The sequence below is a fragment of the Lactuca serriola genome, chromosome 7, assembly GCF_051521515.1.
Source record: "Lactuca serriola cultivar US96UC23 chromosome 7, Lser_US96UC23_V15, whole genome shotgun sequence".
Taxonomy (NCBI): Eukaryota; Viridiplantae; Streptophyta; class Magnoliopsida; order Asterales; family Asteraceae; genus Lactuca; species Lactuca serriola.
The window spans coordinates 94,168,224-94,189,113 of record NC_136414.1 but is presented as its reverse complement, the minus strand read 5'-3'; the positions used below and the strand labels follow the sequence as shown (position 1 = coordinate 94,189,113).

The window sequence follows — 20,890 nt, the reverse complement described above, 5'->3', positions numbered from 1 at the left end:
GAAGAAGAGTTGCAAAGTTTTAATAAACCTCAAGAGGTAAGCTTCTTTGTTTATTGCTTTTAAATATTAAATACCATGAAATCTCAAAGTAGAAGTATAATAAAAAAAAGGATGAACCAAGAAATAGCAACCAATACATGAATTTCTATGAATGAAGGGAAACGTGAAGAACCAAGTCGATATGCTATGCTAGAAGACGGTGAGGAGTTGGAACTAAAAGAACTACAAGCAATATCAAATCCATTGACATGTTATGCTCATTGTACAACTAATAGTTTACATGGGTGCTCCCTTTGCAAATGCCAAGTTCATTTACTAGATACTAATTTCATTTCTTATTCTTGATTCACAAGTAAATCACATGTGATTCACAAGTAAATCACATGCGATTCACATATAAATCACATGTGATTCACATGTGAATCGCACATGAATCACCTATAAATTATATGCAATTCACATATGATTCACAAATGAATCACATGTAAATCACAAGTGAATCACATATGAATTGTATGTGATTCACATGTAAATCACATGTAATTTCACATATGAATTGCATGTGATTCACATGTAAATCAAATGTAATTCACATATGAATTACATGTGATTCACATGTAAATCACATATGTATTTTTGTGAATGTTTTGCATTAATCAATTTCTTTTTAATTTTCTTGTAGATTTGGAAAAAAATTGTAGTGAATAATGAAGAGTTGAAAAATTATAAATTGAAGAAAATATGAAAATATTGATACGAAGACATGAAAACCCTATGAAATTTGTAGCACTTTTTGTTTTTTATATTTTATTTTATATCGAATAAAATACTTATTGTATTGTATTTTATAGATTAGTAAATAAAATAAGTATGGATCGGTATTGACATTTTCATTGTTTAAGTTTCAGTCCCTATCATCTTTCTTTAAATATTATCAAAAAAAATATTAAACCCCAAATATGTATATTACGTTCACTACTACAAAACGCGTAATAGGACCCATTAAATGAATTAAATAAACCGATTATAAACTGCAGTCACCTTGGGCTTCATCTTTATCATGTTCTACGTTGACCATAAATTTCAGAAATTATATGCAGTCGTCGACAACCATTTCAAATTCTTATTTTAGTTCTGTTTTTTTCCTCTACATCAATAATTTTGTTGGTAGCTACCGGTGATAGCATGGAATCTCAACCCTCCACCTCCTATTCCACATGCCGTCAGTTTGAATTTCCGGAGATTCTCTTAGCAACCGACAACTTTGACCAATCATTAGTAATTGGGCAAGGAGGGTTTGGAAAAGTTTACAAAGGTAAAGTTCTCATTGGATCAAGTCCTGTTGCTGCTGCCATTAAACGGTTGGATTCCATGTCCACTCAAGGGGCAGAAGAATTTTGGGCAGAAGTCGAGATGCTTTCCAAGTTGCGTCATTGTCATCTTGTATCTTTATTCGGTTATTGTAATTATGAAAAAGAGAAAATCCTCGTCTACGAGTATATCCCTAATAGAACACTTGAAGACCACCTACACAAACTTTGCACCCCTCTTTCATGGCATCAACGACTCAAGATCTGCATAGGTGCAGCTCGTGGGTTAGACTACCTCCATACTGGCACGGGGATTGAGATAGGTGTTATACACCGCGATATCAAGACCTCAAATATTTTGTTAGATGATAGCTGGGCGGCTAAGATTTCGGACTTTGGATTGTCGAGAATAAGCCCAACAAATCAGCCATCTACTTATGTCAACACACTTGTTAAAGGAACATTTGGGTATTTCGATCCAAATTATTTCACAACTGGCAGGCTGACCAGGAAGTCTGACGTGTATGCGTTTGGGGTGGTAATGTTGGAAGTATTGTGTCGGAAGCGTGCAGTGGATAGAAGTCTTGATGATGAGCAATGGGGTTTAGTAACATGGGCTCAAGATTATATCAAAGAGGGAAATTTAAAGCATATAATTGATTCTGATATAAGGGGTCAAATATCCACAAAACATTTGAAGGAGTTTGCTCGAATTGCAGACAGATGTTTGCTTGGCAATCCGAAGCAGCGCCCTACGATGTTTGAGGTTGTGGTCAGTTTGGATTCTGTAATGAACGGACGTAGTTCCTTGCCAGCTACAGGCAAAACAGTTTTTGGAAGAGTACTTGATTTGTTTCCACTCCCCTCCAATGGAGAGAACTCTGGTATTTTAAGCTCCTTCTGAATTTTGTATACAAAATTCAAAATTTTTTTTGGCTCTGTCTTCTCATATACGTACAAGCTAAACATTAGTGCCATCTGGACCATTAAAAGTCGAACCCGAGACATGTTGAAAACTATCAATAGCTACAATTATTAGTTAGCTCTATATTTTAAAATTTTTTTATTGGGACAAAATGATCGCATCATCTCTTTATCTCTACATGTTTACCAAATGAACATTAAGCCCAAAAAATTTAGCGGATGCAACCGCCTACCCTAGGTCCATTCGACCGGATGTGATATATAGTTTGAAGTTTAAAGATTACTTGAATGATTGTTAAAAAGACATGACAACAAATTCATTCCTTTTACTTTCTTCCGAGGTAAACATTTGCCCAAAACCTTAGTTGTTTATCGAACAAAATTTTGTTCAGTTTCTCTTCATGCAAATACTTTTAAATGCTTGGATGATACGCATCTCTTATCATTTCAGATGACACTGTTTGCTCTTTTTGTCTGCGCACCCTAACTTATTCAAAGCTCTTTATTGAAAATGAACTTCTCTTGCAATGTGCTGAACTTATACATTTATGATAATTTTATACAAATGGACATGACCAAAATCCCATCTTATTTAAGCTCATTCCGATGACCATATCCAAATTTGATGTGAAAAAACTTTGGAACCTATTATATTCATTAAGGGATTTCAAGCCTTGCAACCAGGATTACCAGGATCTCTTGAGCAACTCACCCTCATCGAAGCAAGATGAAACCGAAATCAGTAAACATCAGATAAGAATTTTGGTTCATTTCCTATGACAAATGATATCAATTAGAATAGGTCAAAGATATTAACAAAAGCGTTTTTTTTTCCTTTACTCATGTGAATTTAAGTTATTTAGGACTAACTATGATCTCAATCTTATTGCTTCATTATAATTATAATTTGGGTTTCAGCTGTTCTTCTGATAGATCCTTGTTGAATCTATCATATACCCCAGGCATTCTAACAGATTCAAGGCAACAAAACACTCATCAATACTAGAAAATTAGGATAGAATTCCCATTCATTCGAGAGGAATGGACTCTCCTGAAGAGAGAAAAGTTCTTTACAAATTAATTCTTCCCTGGTGAACAAAAACCTCAAGAAGCAAATAAATAGAAAACAAGACTCAGGGGAGTGGTCCCAAAACAGACCTGGGACAATCAGTGCTCCCACAAACAAAACAACCGATAACAACCATAACTCCTAAAAAGACCAAACTACCCCTAAATCCAAAAGACGACAAAAACTCTAATAAATCAAATCAACTAAAACCATTTTAGGATTAGTTTGGGGCTTAACAATACCGGTGGCCCACACTTTCACCTTGTCCTCAAGGTGAAGAAAAGAATGAGTCATTCTTGTCATCTTGATCACGTGTAGCGGCAAAAAAGAGACGTAAACCCAAAGCAACCAACTGTGTAAGTACAGCACCAGTGGCCCAAGAAAAGAGAAAGAAATTCCATCAAGGTTCTTCCTGAGAGACTCCTGCTGCTGCTGCTGTTCATCATCTGTCTCTCTCAACTTTAGCCCATCTTCGGTTCTTTTTATCGTGTTCTCCATACCACCATAATCATTAACCCACACATTTCTTTGCTTTGCAGCCCACATCATCATCTTAACAGCCGTATTACCAACCCTTAGTGTATCTTCATGGAAATACCCCACATACCAAATCCGAAATCCCAGATGCTTTTCCAAATGTGGGACATTAACACTCTTTGTAATCAGAACAAATAACCCACAAGCTTGCATGGCTACAGCCGTTTCTTTTAATACCCCAATTCTAATACCATTATTCTTGTTTTTGTCGTCATAAAAATCTCTAATATAAACAGTAGAATGCAGATCAAGTTTGTATGAAGAGAAAAAATAGGGGGACAACATGTAGGAAATATTGAACCATTTCTATTCTCATTGTTAGAGATCTCTTGCTTGATCATCTTCTCAACCTATATGGATATTGTGTAACTCATGGAATCGGACTGCTTCTTGATTAATTCCTTAAAACTGTGGTCCTCCCAATACTCTAGTTGGTAGCCCTTGAGGAAAAGGGTGATCTTTGTGTTTCTTCCACAGTTTTCGTCAATACCATGTGTATTCGTGAAGGAACCACCTGCTTAAGAATTCCACATGTATTGTTCAACATCATATTGGTAGTGTCTCTTTGAGATATCGTGGTTCTCCACCAGCTCTTTGTATGCTTCCTGCAAGCTCTTCTCAATATTTTTCAAATCCTCCTGTATTTTGATTTCAGCAAGCATACACCAATTCCCTTGCTCTATCAGAAACCAACAACATGGTTCAAATGCTAGAAATGATTCATCTGTTACCGCAAGATCAAGAGCATCTAAATTTCTAACTGAGGGGTCAGCTGATGCTCCTTCAGTTGATGAATACTCATCAACCCTCACCCCATGAATTATAAGGGATTTCTTTTGTTTGTTGTAGACGATAATTGCATCTCAAACTATTTCTTGTTTCTTCCCCCCACCAAATGACAGTTCTAGCAACACCTTTCGCATACAAGGTTTTCTCGTCAGACTTCAAATCATCACCAAGTTTGGTCATATAGGCCCTCGTTGACAACCCTGACGAATGTTCTTTGATTTGTAAATACCAAATTTAGAGTCGTAGGTTTTCGCAAAATCGGTTAGAGTAAAAACCCAACCGTGAAGCTCAGTAGATAAAGCAACATTACCTTTTTCTTGGGGAACCATGATATCATCCAGGAGGGGGTCCTGATGTTTGGACCAGGTGACATTAGAATCTTCAGTAATCCTTTGAAATGTTTGGTATGATTCTTCTTCTTTCACCTGATGTTCAGAGAAATACTTGTCCCTTTTGTTAACAGTCAAGGAAAATTTGAATTATTTCTCCAAAGTTTTGTGTAACACCCAAAGTTTGGAAAGCCAAGAAAAGAAAGAAAACCCTAATTTTAAGGGGAGACTCGGCGAGTCCAAGGAGGGACTCAACGAGTCCGAGCGGGATCCGGGTTGAGGTGTAAGCGACCAACTCGGCGATTCGGCCAAGGTGACTCGGCGAGTCTGGTCTGAGCAAGGAAAACCCTAAATCCGGGACTTGGAGCTTATTTAAACGTCTCATTCTCTCCCCTAGGGTTCCTTTACTGCCTCTCTAGCACATATCACTAAACCCTAGCCGCCATAATCATTTTGGAGCAAGATCTACCCTTAGTGAAGCTTTTGAAGCTTGGAGAAGGAAGGAAGACCTTGGAGGTGCAAGAAGGGACTGTAGATCCGGGATTGAGCAGACGTTTCAGACCAATTGGAGGTAATAAGCTGCTACTTGGACTCCCTTGCACTTAGATCTATTCTTATGTGTGAGTTTTGGACATTTTTGGTATGATATGTAACCATTTCGAGTTAGAGGTCCAGATCTGAGGTTGCTACCTCAGATCCATGCTTGTGTTGGTCTAGAATCCCCTAAAGTATCAGCCCTTGGTATGTTGAAGAAGTATGTTTGCCATAAACCCTAGTTTAATGTGTTTTAAGCCTAGATCTCTTAATCTACACGTAAAGTTTGCTACTTTACGTAGGGGATAGGCCTTAGAAGTATGGATCTATAAGTTGGAAGCCCTGTTTGGCTCGAAAAGTCACTGCATGGATTAAGGGCTGAATAGACTCGACGAGTCCTTTGAGTGAACTCAGCGAGTAGCTTGAAGATGAGGAGGAACTCGACGAGTGGGATGAACAACTCGACGAGTCGGATGAAGCTAGGCATGGACTCGGCGAGTTGAAAGAACAACTCGACGAGTTGGTTGAAGATTGCCTTGGACTCGACGAGTCTATTATTGGACTCGGCGAGTCAGGTCGCGAAGCACCAAAGCCTTCGAGTTGAGACTCGAATCAGTGAGTCGGGTGGTGACTCAGCGAGTTGGACAGGACAGGACTCGGGAATAGTTGACTCGGCGAGTCATGGACTGACTCGACGAGTCGCGTCGCGAATAGAAAGACCTTGAGCATTTGAACTCGGCGAGTTATTAGGTGGACTCGGCGAGTAGGGTTGACCTGGAAGGTTGACTTTGACCAGGATTTTGACCTTGACTAGAGTTGACCTAGTTGACCTTTGGAGGTCAGTTGGACTAAGTGTTATGTGGCCATTGGTAGCCCGAGGAGCTAGTGGAGCAGCAGTTCGGAGTCAGAGGTCAAGTAGCAGTCAGAAGGATTAGCAGCATCAGTTCAGCAGACTCAGGTGAGTTTCCTTCCAGTAGGAACGAGTCTAAGGCCACAATGCCGGCCCGTTTAGCTAGTAGTAGTTTTCGGATTTTGATCTGATGCAGTAGTTAGTATGTTTGATGCCTTCGTGGCTCAGACAGGATTTATGTGTTCCGGGCTACGGCCCGATGTAGTATGTAGTATATGTGAGTTTTTGCCAGTTGATATGTTATGATATGCTGTGTTCAATTAGCTTTGAACTTCGGTCCGATGTAGGGGACAAGGTCCCAGTCAGTTAGCTTTGGACTTCGGTCCGATGGAGGGGACAAGGTCCCAGCCAGTTAGCTTCGGACTTCAGTTCGATGGAGGGGACAAGGTCCCAGTCAGTAGCTTCGGACTTCGGTCCGATGGAGGGGACAAGGTCCCAGACAGTAGCTACGGACTTCGGTCCGATGGAGGGGACAAGGTCCCAGACAGTCAGCTTCGGACTTCGGTCCGATGGAGGGGACAAGGTCCCAGTCAGTCAGCTTCGGACTTCGGTCTGATGTAGGGGACAAGGTCCCAGTCAGTCAGCTTCGGACTTCGGTCCGATGTAGGGGACAAGGTCCCAGTCAGTCAGCTTCGGACTTCGGTCTGATGGAGGGGGCAAGGCCCCAGTATGTGCTTTATATGTTATTGCATGGTATGTGGTAGTTTGGGGGAGCTCACTAAGCTTCGTGCTTACGGTTTTCAGTTTTGGTTTCAGGTACTCAGTTTTTCAAAGGAGGAGCTCGGGAAGATTGCAGTGCACACACCATAGACAGTTAGCCTGGGAATGTTTGACTCTGATAATGATATTATGTTTTGAACCAATACTCGAGAAATTATGTTATGACTTATGATACAGTTTTTATAAATATGATTTTGGTAATGTTTTTAAAGAAATTTTTGGGTCGCATTTTCGGGTTGTTACGAGTTGGTATCAGAGCCTTGGTTTGAGGGATTCGGATACACCTCCGGGTGTATCTGAACTCAAACTAAGGGAAAATAAAAAGATTTTTAAAAGGAAAAATGTTTTCTAAAGAATTCTGAAAGCACTTAGAAAGAAAGGAATTTTTAAAAGAGAAAAAGGTGTGGTGCATGCAATCAGCCGAGCTCAAGTAAGTACTCCCAAATTACCCATACAAGTTTATTAGTTCAGTTTCAGTTTCAGTTTCAGTAGAACAGCATGCTAGTATAGGACTAAGGATCTAGGAGGATGCCTTATGTGCCTGCTATATGTGTTTTAGCTTAATGAGAATTACATGCTAGTATTGAGTAGACAGCAGTAGGATAGCCTGTGTATGTTATGCCTGATAGTATGAGCTTAGCATTGTATGCTAGTACAATTTCTTGTTATGAGAATAGTTTTTCCTGAGTATGTTTCCTTTATCCAAATGCTGCTTGCTTTGTGCTTTGTGGGATTCTGAGTGATGGGAGTTAGCCATTAGGTGCATACGTCACATTACATGTGATCAGGGTTGAATAATCTCAGAGTGCTGGATTTGACCCTACTGTGCAACTCTCGTTTGAGTCTAACTGTTGTAGGGACGAGTCTTTTACTCGAAGGCTTATCTGAGCCTCGTCACATGTGATGGTATCCAGGTGATGGCTAGTTGGCATCGCAAGGAGACCTTCAGCAGCTGAGGACTGGTTCGAGTCGAGTCAGAGATTTACCTAGGGCAAGCCTAGGATGAGAGTAGCAGAGATCAGTAGTAGAGAAAAGGGGACTTGGTGGAGTTGAGGTAACTCTTGAGGAAAGTACGGATAGATGTGGAAGGTAGTATGGGACCCGTACTACTGAAAGCAGAGGATCCGTACTCGATTCAAGAGGGGCCAAGGCAAAACCAGGGAACTAGTAGAGTCTGTGAGAGATCCCTCAGCAGTAGTGTGTAAATTGATCAAGAATTGTTATATTTTCAGCATGGTGACATTGCACGAGCTACCAGTTAGCATTTCAGGCGTCGAGGAGGGATTTGGCTTGGGCTTTGGAGCCGGGCAGCTTGATGATCAGATGAGGGATTTCATTTCCGCAGAGATCATGCGCAACATCATTGATCAGACTCTAATGATTTTCGGTTCGGTTAGAGAGGCCATTGTGGAGCTCATGGACAGTCATCTTGAGGCCTTTAAGGCCGAGATAGTTTCAGGACAGATTGGGGCTCGTCTTGGTCCCGATTCTTATGGAGAGCAAGGATCCACCAGGAGAGGAGATCCCATTTCTAGTTTTTGCCATCAGGGGACAGGAGTGAGTGGGGCACCCTGTCTCCAAGAGAGACCTTTGCATGATTGGGTAGTTGAGGAGGTTACGCGAGTCATTCGCGAGGATCTGCCCGACATGGTTGTGAGGATCACTGACAGATTGATCGCGAGGCTCCAGGATCAGACAACTGTTGTTCAGTCGACGGGCGTTGCCGATGGGGTAACGCAGGAGCGAGAGTCGGGCAGGGAGTCGGAAAGGAAGAGGAAAATGGATGAGACTCAGGTAGCCACAGGTTCGGGTAAGAGGCTCAAGGGTTCGGATTTAAGGACGAGGAACTATCAGAACCGCAGTCGATGCGGGAAGTGCGGAAGGACGCACATGGGTGTGTGCAGGCGTAGAAGTGGTGGCGATGCTGAATGTTTCAAGTGCGGCCATATTGGTCATTTTAGCAGAGACTGTGTTGTTACCATCGCCCAGGGACTTGATCCATTATGTTTCCATTGCAGTCAGAGGGGCCACAAGAAGGCCCACTGTCCGAGTTTGTATACAGCAGGGTAGGTGCCAGCTCTTGCCCCTGGGACTTCGAGTGCCGCTAACGGTCGTCAGGGCCGGGCAAGGGCGCCTATGGCTCGGAGCCGAGTTTTCCGGTAGATTTCAGCAGGGATTCGAGCAGCGCTGGGTGTTGGAGGTACGTATCTTTTACCTTCCTGTCAATTATTATTCAAGATATTATTGTTATGTTGCTGCAGCGATATTTATAAGTGTATGTATTGGGGTATCATATTACCTGCTTGTGACTGAGTGTTATGCCATCTGCATACCTTGGAATTAGAATGGTGAATTGGATGTCGTTCCCTCTAGATCAGGTTACTTCAGATGCGGTGACTGTAGCATGTGTGTGTAAGATTCAGTAGTGTCTTACTACCTGCGGAAGGCGTTAGTCGGATAATGATCAGTTATATTCTCAGTAGTGATAATCCAGAGTTTTTAGCGGAGTAGCTAGCGGTCAGAAAGAAAGTGGGTTGGGGATGTGCACCCCAAACGCAGGTTATCGGGATGTAGTCCCTAAAGCAAATACAGTTAAGGATCGAAGGGTGCTCAGTCAGGTAGCAAGAAGGGTGAGGATCTGGTGAGAGTTAGTTGGAGCGCTGGCAAGGGTAAACGTCGGCAGACAGCATATCACCCTTTTAATGGAAGGAAGGTTGGAAATCCTTTCGACCAGTGAGCAGTAAGGAGTTAGCGAATCCGAGTGGGGGAGAACCCTCCGAGTACACAAGGATAAGAGCCACGTAGAACCAGAATGAGTGCGCGGTCTCTGAGAAGAAATGGTAGTAGCACAGTGATGGATAGATTTAGAAGTTCAGAATTGGAAGTTCGAGGACCTTTCTAGCGGATAGTTCATGAAATCGAGATGGTTAGAAGTTGGTTGGGAATCCAGGATTGGAGAACCACCGTAGGGCTCAAGTGAGTCGGAATGAGGATCCTGAGAACGGTTAGCAAGAGATGTTTTGGTATTAGTAGCCAGTGGCAGAGATAGCATGAAGGATTGTGTAGATTCAGGAGTTTGGAGTTTGGAAACTTCCCAACAATAGCTTCTTGTATCCGGATTAGTAGACGGTTGGTTTGGGAACCAATTCGAAGAGTTCCTCGACGAAACGCTAAGTATATCAAGGATATAATATGTCGAGGAAGATGCAATATTCAAAGACTGAGGGCTGGTTTTGAGAAATCAGGATGAGGAATCACTAGCGGGACTAGGGATAGTCAGGATGTCTTCGAGATAGTAGTAGGGTGATGTAAGTCTGCGGGGGTAGCCGTAGCACTAGCAGTCAGATAGTAGTAGAGTGTTGTAAGTCTGCGGGGGTAGCCGTAGCATTCACTAGCAGTCAGATAGTAGTAGAGTGTTGTAAGTCTGCGGGGGTAGCCGTAGCACTCACTAGCAGTTAGATAGTAGTAGTGGTGCAGTAAGTCTGCGGGGGTAGCCGTAGCATTCACTAGCAGTCAGATAGTAGTAGTGGTGCTGTAAGTCTGCGGGGGTAGCCGTAGCATTCTTTAGCAGCCAGATAGTATTTGAGAGTTGTGAGTCTGCGGGTGTAGCCGTGGCTTTTATCAGATTGGTAGGCAGCGTGAGCGCGTCGTTGGATGCGGGAAAGCAGTAGTACCCACCAGTTCGGGTGCAGTAGAAAGGATATGGGAATCCACGGGTTAGATTCTGGATCTCCCAAATGGTTCAATTATGGTTAAGTCGACGATTTGTCAGTAGATCGTCACCACAGTTATGAGATCAGAGTAGCAGTGGACCGTTGGGGTTCGGGTACGTTAAGGGCTACCGTTAGTCTGGGGGCCATCATGTTGTTAGTCGTGGAATTGTTGATGTCAGGAGGTGACGTAAGGACCTGATCGGTGGATCGGGAGGTTGTTAGAGCCACAGTGACAAGATAACTAGAGGGAACTAGTTCCAAAGAAAGAATTCGTTCAGAAGTCGTGAGAGTGACTAAGTAAGGAGTCCTTTGACTCCACAGTTGAGTTGGAACTCAGTGTTTCAGGCAGTTCAGTGTTCCAGGCGGTTCAGTGTTTCAGTTAGTTCCAGTATTTTAGGCAGTATTAATTTTGCGTCGGACGGCAAGTTCAGCCTTATTAGTTGGACCTGGGTGGTCTCAGTTCATCCGGAAGCCAGATTTGGAATAGCAGGATTTTCAGTCAGTTGTTCGTGGGGTGCTCGACACCAAATGGTAGTGGAAAGAATGCCCAGTGGATACTGGCGACGATGACCTGTACTGGGAGTAGCAGGAGTAATAGATTTGGTGGAGACAGGGTCTTCACAGTGAAGGAAGAGGTAGGTAGTTATGGAGCACCGCCTTGGGAAGAACAAGGAAATCATGCAAGGAAAGAAGGGGCGAACCCCTACAGGGTCAGCATAGTGATTAGAGAGTATCAGAAAGATCGTCGGTTGAGTGAGTTGCGTTTCCAGAATGTTCAGGGTCAGGATGGACCCGAGATTTTTATCTGTAAGGATTGGCATAGTCAGAATGACCGAGCGGTAGGCCAGCGAAGGTAGGCAGCTAGTGTTGGATTAATTGGTGGGATTTTGGAGGCAAATCGCAGTCGGTGGATCGCAGCAAACTTCGAGGACGAAGTTTAGTTTAAGTGGGGGAGAGTTGTAACACCCAAAGTTTGGAAAGGCAAGAAAAGAAAGAAAACCCCAATTTTAAGGGGAGACTCGGCGAGTCCAAGGAGGGACTCGGCGAGTCCGAGCGGGATCCGGGTTGAGGTGTAAGCGACCAACTCGGCGAGTCTGGTCTGAGCAAGGAAAACCCTAAATCCGGGACCTGGAGCTTATTTAAACGTCTCATTCTCTCCCCTAGGGTTCCTTTACTGCCTCTCTAGCACATATCACTAAACCCTAGCCGCCATAATCATTTTGGAGCAAGATCTACCCTTAGTGAAGCTTTTGAAGCTTGGATAAGGAAGGAAGACCTTGGAGATGCAAGAAGGGACTATAGATCCGGGATTGAGCAGACGTTTCAGACCAATTGGAGGTAATAAGCTGCTACTTGGACTCCCTTGCACTTAGATCTATTCTTATGTGTGAGTTTTGGACATTTTTGGTATGATATGTAACCATTTCGAGTTAGAGGTCCAGATCTGAGGTTGCTACCTCAGATCCATGCTTGTGTTGGTCTAGAATCCCCTAAAGTATCAGCCCTTGGTATGTTGAAGAAGTATGTTTGCCATAAACCCTAGTTTAATGTGTTTTAAGCCTAGATCTCTTAATCTACACGTAAAGTTTGCCACTTTACGTAGGGGATAGGCCTTATAAGTATGGATCTATAAGTTGGAAGCCCTGTTTGGCTCGAAAAGTCACTGCATGGATTAAGGGCTGAATAGACTCGGCGAGTCCTTCGAGTGGACTCGGCGAGTAGCTTGAAGATGAGGAGGAACTCGACGAGTGGGATGAACAGCTCGACGAGTCGGATGAAGTTAGGCATGGACTCGACGAGTTGAAAGAACAACTCGACGAGTTGGTTGAAGATTGCCTTGGACTCGGCAAGTCTATTATTGGAGTCGGCGAGTCAGGTCGCGAATCACCAAACCCTTCGAGTTGAGACTCGAATCAGTGAGTCGGGTGGTGACTCAGCGAGTTGGACAGGACAGGACTCGGGAATAGTTGACTCGGCGAGTCATGGACTGACTCGGCGAGTCGAGTCGCGAATAGAAAGACCTTGAGCATTTGAACTCGGCGAGTTATTAGGTGGACTCGGCGAGTAGGGTTGACCTGGAAGGTTGACTTTGACCAGGATTTTGACCTTAACTAGAGTTGACCTAGTTGACCTTTGGAGGTCAGTTGGACTAAGTGTTATGTGGCCATTGGTAGCCCGAGGAGCTAGTGGAGCAGCAGTTCGGAGTCAGAGGTCAAGTAGCAGTCAGAAGGATTAGCAGCATCAGTTCAGCAGACTCAGGTGAGTTTCCTTCCAGTAGGAACGGGTCTAAGGCCACAATGCCGGCCCGTTTAGCTAGTAGTAGTTTTCGGATTTTGATCTGATGCAGTAGTTAGTATGTTTGATGCCTTCGTGGCTCAGACAGGATTTATGTGTCCCGGGCTACGGCCCGATGTAGTATGCAGTATATGTGAGTTTATGCCAGTTGATATGTTATGATATGCTGTGTTCAGTTAGCTTCGGACTTCAGTCCGATGTAGGGGACAAGGTCCCAGTCAGTTAGCTTCGGACTTCGGTCCGATGTAGGGGACAAGGTCCCAGTCAGTAGCTTCGGACTTCGGTCCGATGGAGGGGACAAGGTCCCAGTCAGTAGCTTCGGACTTCGGTCCGATGGAGGGGACAAGGTCCCAGACAGTCAGCTTCGGACTTCGGTCAGATGTAGGGGACAAGGTCCCAGTCAGTCAGCTTCGGACTTTGGTCTGATGTAGGGGACAAGGTCCCAGTCAGTCAGCTTCGGACTTCGGTCCGATGTAGGGGACAAGGTCCCAGTCAATTAGCTTCGGACTTCGGTCTGATGGAGGGGGCAAGGCCCCAGTATGTGCATTATATGTTATTGCATGGTATGTGGTAGTTTGGGGGAGCTCACTAAGCTTCGTGCTTACGGTTTTCAGTTTTGGTTTCAGGTACTCAGTTTTTCAAAGGAGGAGCTCGGGAAGATTGCAGTGCACACACCATAGACAGTTAGCCTGGGAATGTTTGACTCTGATAATGATATTATGTTTTGAACCAATACTCGAGAAATTATGTTATGACTTATGATACAGTTTTTATAAATATGATTTTGGTAATGTTTTTAAAGAAATTTTTGGGTCGTATTTTCGGGTTGTTACATTTTGGCAACTGACAGCTTTTTCCACGGTACCAACATCTTTGCCGCAATCAACACTAGCTAAAACACTGTTTATGATACATAAGACCACAGTGATCTCAGTAGAAAAGTCAACGTGCCCAGGTGAATCGACAAGATTGCTCAAAAACTCGTTTTTATCATGTTCTCCCTTAAAGTTCTTGATGGGTTTAGAGGATGTTGTGGATGACAGGGATTCGATATTGAACCCTAGGGTTTCAAAAACGAGATCAGGATAAACCAACACCTCCAAACTCAAAGTCGTGGGTTTCGTGGTTGAGTAAGAGGTGGCCGATTGAGGTTCGATCTGGCAGAAGAGAAATAAAGGTGCGGGATTGATGAATCAGCGACAATTGTCTGGTTAATTTGGTTAGTGTGACGTGAAAATAACATGGGTCTAATCTTTGTTTGACTTTCGTAGTCAAAGTCATAGCTGATACAATTAAATTTGGGCTTAAATTAAAAACGTTACCCATTAAGTCCATAGTATGTTCAGCATTTGGTGAGCCGAGGAAGTTGATCGCAGCCCGCTTATCTCTTTTAAGCTCATTTTTGCAAGACCCTACAATCTCTTCCTTCCGTCCATTGACTAACGGAGCCGTTATCTCCCAGTAACACAGTTCGCATTCTGTCTTGTGAAAACACCCATCGCAGAACTTGTTCGTTCCCGCCTGGTCCGGCATGGAATCCATCGTTCTTTTCCCTGTTGATAGAATTCCCGACAGTGGTGGTGGCGGCGGTCTATAGCTATCGGACATGTGCACCTCCATCTTTCCATCATTCTGATTTGGGTTTGCAGGGATCAGAATTGTAGCTTCTTTTCTGTTCTGGAACACTAAAGGTGGAGGGGACGGTAGCCGTGGTAGAGACGGCGGCGATAATGGTGGTGTAGTCGGCGGCGGTGTTGGTTGTGACGGCGGCAACATGGGTGGTGGGAGTTGCGGTTTTGACTTGGATTCCGATTCCAACTCAGAAAATTCCGATGATACTTCATCTTCCTCCTTGTGGGCTGTTATTCCTCCGCTAGTTGCTTCAAATTCCGACAGTGATGACGATGGTGTGGTCTTGCATTCCGATTCTGACTCATAAACTTTGAAGGATGCTTCTTCCTCCTCATGGTCTACTTCTCCTTCTCCTTCAAGCTTGAGTGATAAATCTGTGTCCTTTAGCCTTCTCAGCCTCCATTCCTTCCTCTGAGTAGTAATATTTTTTCATTTTTTCTATTTTAGCTTCTGTCTCTTCTTCTCTCTTTATCTGGTTCTGACGATGCATCTCCATTAGCTTCACAATGTCAAGCAGATCTGTTTTGATTATCCTCAAGCTTCACAATCTCTAGCAGATCTGTTTTGATTATCCTCATTGCTGTTATTTCCTCCCCAGCATCAACAGCTCTGATATCCTTGTTGAATCTATCATATACCACAGGCATTCTAACAGATTCAAGGCAACAAAACACTCAACAATACTAGAAAATTAGGATAGAATTCTCATTCATTCGAGAGGAATGGATTCTCCTAAAGAGAACAAATTTCTTTACAAATTAATTCTTCGCTGCTCAACAAAAACCTCAAGAAGCAAATAAATATAAAACAAGACTAAGGGGAGTGGTCCCAAAACAGACCTGGGACAATCAGTGCTCCCACAAACAAAAGAACCAATAACAACCATAACTCCTAAAAAGACCAAACTACCCCCTAAATCCTAAAAGATGACAAAAACTCTAATAAATTAAATCAACTAAAAGCACTTTAGGATTAGTTTGGGGCTTAACATCTTCTTGTTCTAAAAATATAATTCCTGGACTTTCAAACTTTAAGACAAAAACCATTCTAGTCATTGTCCTAATGAATGAAATTACTAAGAGTGCTTTCACTAATGATTCAAATCAAACCATACATATACTCAGCGCTATCTCATTGTTTTAATATTTCATAATTATTAAGTTATGCTAATCATCATAAGCAAATTTATGATTGTTTTTCTTCCATTTAAAAGGTAAACAGAAATAGATGTAACCCATGTCAAACAACTGAATACACATTCTAATAAGATGTATCATACAATAGAACAGGTCTTTTATATCATACTAACTGGTACGTAGTGCCCTTTTATATCAATTGGAGCCTAGTAGTTGGAGAGCATGGCATGGGACTGTATGGTTCACCTTCACCCCTTTCACTAATTAAAGTATGGTAAAGTGTTTATTGTTCAAGGAGAATGAACGTCTAAGAGTTTGTAGCATCTGATAGACCCCTGTTAAATCTATTGTATACTCCAGGTATTCTAAAACTCATGCTAACAGAAATTCTTGATAACATTCATAAAGATAGTTTCTCACAATTCTAGAGGTGAGAGTCTCTCCAAAAGAAGAACAATGTTATCTTATAAATTAATTCTTAGCTCCTCATTCTATCTTCTAACAGGATATAAATACTACTAAGACTAGGATAAGACAAGGAAGAATTCCAGCTCAACATACACAAACGATGTTATCCCACTAACCATGTCAACCACTAACATAAAAAACCTGCAATAATGTCAAAAGTACTAAAATACCCCTTCGCCATAAACCAGTAAAGTTGGGGCTTATCAGCATCCCTACGGTTCCTGGATAGAATTTTGTACCTCCTTGTTTCACCCGAAACATCTGATTTTATATGTCCCTTTTTGGAAATGGAATTCAATAACAATAGGCTGTCCAGAAGCAATCAAACAAACCAACCACAATTACACAGGGGTGCAGCACCAACAGGGAAGAAAGTATTTTGTCGCTGCTACATCTGTTGGAAATCCAACTAAAAGATATTATAATACAATTAAATAATATACTATCTCTTCTCCTTTTAGTTCCTTTATAAATCAGGTTGTTCCTGTATTTCCAAATTTCCCAAATGACAGGAAGTTGGAATTCTCATTTAATCTGTACATGAGGTACCATCTCAGATGACCTCCATAATAGTCCTTCGATACTTCTTTTACATAGTCTATGCTATTACAAACTAGTGGTAGCACATTAGTACCAGTTAGGAGGTGTGGAGTCCATTGTGGGGTCTAGTCAAGCGGAGTGAACAGCGACTGATGCTTTTGCTACTAATGTATAGTTCAATGAGGTGGCATGCCTAAATGGCATTCCTAATTGGAAATGAGAAAGTTGAATGAGGTGGCATGCCTAATTGGCATTCAATGGATTAAACTCTGACATTTTGGATGCTATATTGACATTCAATGGATATGGAGTTCAATGGCCATTGAACTTTTTAATGGGAAAATGGAAACCTTTTAACTATTAAAAATATATTTCATTGAACTTTATAGAGTTTATTGAATTGTAAAAAAACTAATGTAGAGTTGTAGAGAACGTAAATGATGATGTGTCAATCTATTAAATTCTAGTAAGTTTAATGCATTGTGATACCCTCCTGAAAGTAACTGTCCAAAAACCACCCAAAACCATTTTTTAGCTTTTATTTGTGATACTTATCTAACTTTGGGTGTAAACACCAGTACTTAACAATTTCTGCTCTTTCTTATCATTCTAATTTGATACACACCATTACGCAAATCAAGAAAATGACTTAATGTTTTTCTGACAAAACTTGAAGTTGACAGTTCTATTGGGATTACATGGTGATTTCCACAATTTACTATGGATATCCAAGTTCTTGATTATCATATACCCCTAACTATTTTTCTAAAATTAAGTACAAGACGCTGTTTTTAAAATGTTTTAGAGATCATGATTTGTTTTAAAGTTCTAAACCACATTCTTCTCATTCATTAAGTTATTGGGTATAGTAACAGAGTTTTGGTTCATATTGCATATTGAGCACTTTCATTAGCAATACATGTTCTTCTTGATGCGTATTTCTTGTAGCTTATGGTTTCAGAGATTTTCTTTACCTAGCTAATCATGCTTACTAAAATTGTATAAACTTGAGAATTCTTATTAGTGATATAAATGCCAAGTGGAAAAACAGTTGATTGGTTATCACATGAACTATAGCGAAACTAGTGTATGGTGTGAAAAAGTTTAAATAGCCATTATACTAATACTCTCGAATTCACCTATTTCAGCCGACGCTGATTCAAAGCTATCAAATAGTAGCAAGGGAAACACTACAAATGCCAGTGATACGATTGGGGCTGACAACAAACATTTCACAATTCCTATTCCAAGTATAAAAGTATTCAAATTTGATGATTTAAAATTTGCCACAAGAAACTTTAGACAAGATCTGCTCTTGGGTAGGGAAGGTTTTGGACAGGTATTCTTAGGTTGGGTTGATAAGAACACATTCACGCCTTCAACCGAGGGGTCTGGAATTGCTGTTGCTGTTACAAGGTACAGTGAAGTTCGTCCAGAGTGGAAAGTAAGTATCAGTAAATTAAGTATACCTATCCTTGTTATTCTTTCATGTTAATTCATTGTGAAGGTACTTATTAATATAATACGATGGATGAAATTTTAAATTTCTTCATGCTTGAAATTTGTGGTGTATAATCTCTAATGCAATGCATCAATCATCATCTGGAATTGAGTTTAGGACTATTTTAATTTCTGTTGTGAATATAATTTGTATGGAGTCTTTATCATTGTTTTCTTATAATTAAATACATCAGCTAAATATAAGTAATTTTTTTGTGAGATTAGACGGTGGTGACTGTCTTAGGACGGTTGGCTCATCCAAATGTTATTCGTCTATTGGGATACTCCAATGATAAAAAACCCCAATCCTTCCTTGTTTATGAGCACATGCAGAATCAAAATTTCGGTCACTTCTTATTCGGAGGTAATACACTTGAATCTCTCATAAACTGTTGGTATAGACATGATTAATTTTGAAAACGCATCAGATGTTGCCGGACCACTTTCATGGGGAACACGACTAATGATAATGATAGGAGTAGCTCGTGGACTTGCCTATATGCATTCATTAAAAGATCAAGTCATACACCGTGATCTTAAACCCTCTAATATATTGCTCGATGAGGTAACCTTTAGCTACCTAATATTTTTGGTGGTGAGTGATGAGCGAACCACGTCACTGCTTCTCGTTTTATGCCGGTAAAGTTAACAATTTATCTTGGCTCTTTCTTATTTCAGGATTTTAATGCAAAACTAGGGGCTTTTGAATGGGCAAGAATTGGCCCTGAAACCGGGGAAACATATATTATTACATCTCTTGCTGGTACCTTAGGTTACTTAGACCCAGAGTATGTAAAAACTGGTATGTTACAATTTAATAATGTGATTCAATTAATATTCCAACGAGTGAACATGTACACATATTGTGTAATTGTGTTTAGTTTTTTTTTTACAAAACAAATCATTATCGTAAGAATGAATCCTTCATAATTCCACAATTTAACAAATACAGTGTTTTGTTTTCGACAAATATACTCAATGTAGTTGTTAAAAAAATTAATTTCTTTATTTTGTGATTATGAAAATATCCTTTAATTTTGTTACAGGTCGCTTGCGAGTAAGTAGTGACATCTATAGTTTTGGAGTGGTGTTACTAGAAACCTTATCGGGGCGTCCAATATTAGAGCATAAATTCAATTTGGTAGAATGGGCAAGTCCGTTCATAGCAAGCAGAAACAAGCTAAAGAAAATAATGGATCCACGTCTAGAAAAAAAGTACCCCATAAAAGGTGCTTTCGAATGTGCGACACTCGCATTAAGATGTTTAGCTAAAGGTAGGGATAGGCCTTCAAGTGAAGAAGTTTTGCGAAGCTTGGAACAAATATATTTTAACAAATAAATACGAAACATAGCAAACACAAATATCTATCTATGAACCATATACTATGACTTATATTCAAACATTATCAACAAAATTTTTATGAGAAATATGGAATATATATATATATATATATATATATATATATATATATATATATATATATAGGAATGATCATTTGAGAACTCATAGTTTCCCGAGAACCCGAGAACTAAAGGTGGAGCGTTAGATCAAAGATTTTAATGGCTTAGATTAACAATGGTATAATTGTAATTAAAAATGAGTTTAGTGGCATTTTAGGTTTTTATCAATGAATCTTAGGGGTAAATTCGGTATTGTTTCAAAATTTCATAAAATATAAATTATCAATTAATCTAAACTCCTAAATTACTCTCTCTCTCTCTCTCTATCTATCTCTCTCGTCTTCTCTCTCTTTCGTCTTCTGCATATTGACCACCTCCCTCCATCTACCGCTTCCCACCTCCCTCCATTGACCACCGCTACCTCTGTCGTCGATAAAGGAAGAAACTCGTTAATCTCTATATCATTGACGGTGATGATTCATTCAATAACTCCATCGCCACTGATCTATTTGTTTAGCTCATGAGAAGAGAACAGATCTCGTGACTGATTCACATCTTCATCTCATCTCCGATGATCGATTAGCATCTCCGACGACAGGTTTGTGTGTTTCGTTTCATCTCTTTCGAGCGATTAACATCTGCGCCTCATTAAGTTAATCAAATCATACCTTCGTTGTTCTATCAATTCGTTAGATCTAAAACAATCCTCTGATCAAATCCGTTGATCACTTCGAACTGAAATGAGGTCAACGAACTCCTCCTACCGATGTTGCTTCACTGAATCGACAACCTGATTTCATCTTCACAAACGACGACCTGATTTCGTATCCACGCTCCACCTGTGGTAATCTACACTTCTCGTTTGTTATTTATTGTTGCTACGTAATAATCTGATTTCTAGTTGCAACTTCTCATTTTTGATTTTTGATTTCTGGTTGCTACTTTCTTACTTCTGATTTTTGATTCCAATGGATCTTGTGGATAGTGGAAATGAGAGTTATGGAAATGCAAATTCGACAGAAGATGGCAATCAGGGACTTGAGAGACCAAGAGTGAATTTAAAGCCACATTCACATTCTATTG

General features: G+C 41.0%; 1 protein-coding gene across 1 annotated transcript; it reads left to right on the top strand.

Moving 5' to 3' along the window:
* Positions 1–1,028: 1,028 nt before the first annotated feature.
* On the top strand, positions 1,029–19,806 carry LOC145061423 (receptor-like protein kinase FERONIA). The gene is made up of 6 exons (XM_079008885.1): positions 1,029–2,194; positions 18,055–18,350; positions 18,632–18,770; positions 18,835–18,971; positions 19,085–19,208; positions 19,453–19,806. Exons 1-6 carry the CDS (start codon positions 1,186–1,188, stop codon positions 19,743–19,745), a joined length of 1,998 nt encoding a protein of 665 aa, XP_078865011.1. The 5' UTR covers positions 1,029–1,185; the 3' UTR covers positions 19,746–19,806.
* Positions 19,807–20,890: the final 1,084 nt, after the last annotated feature.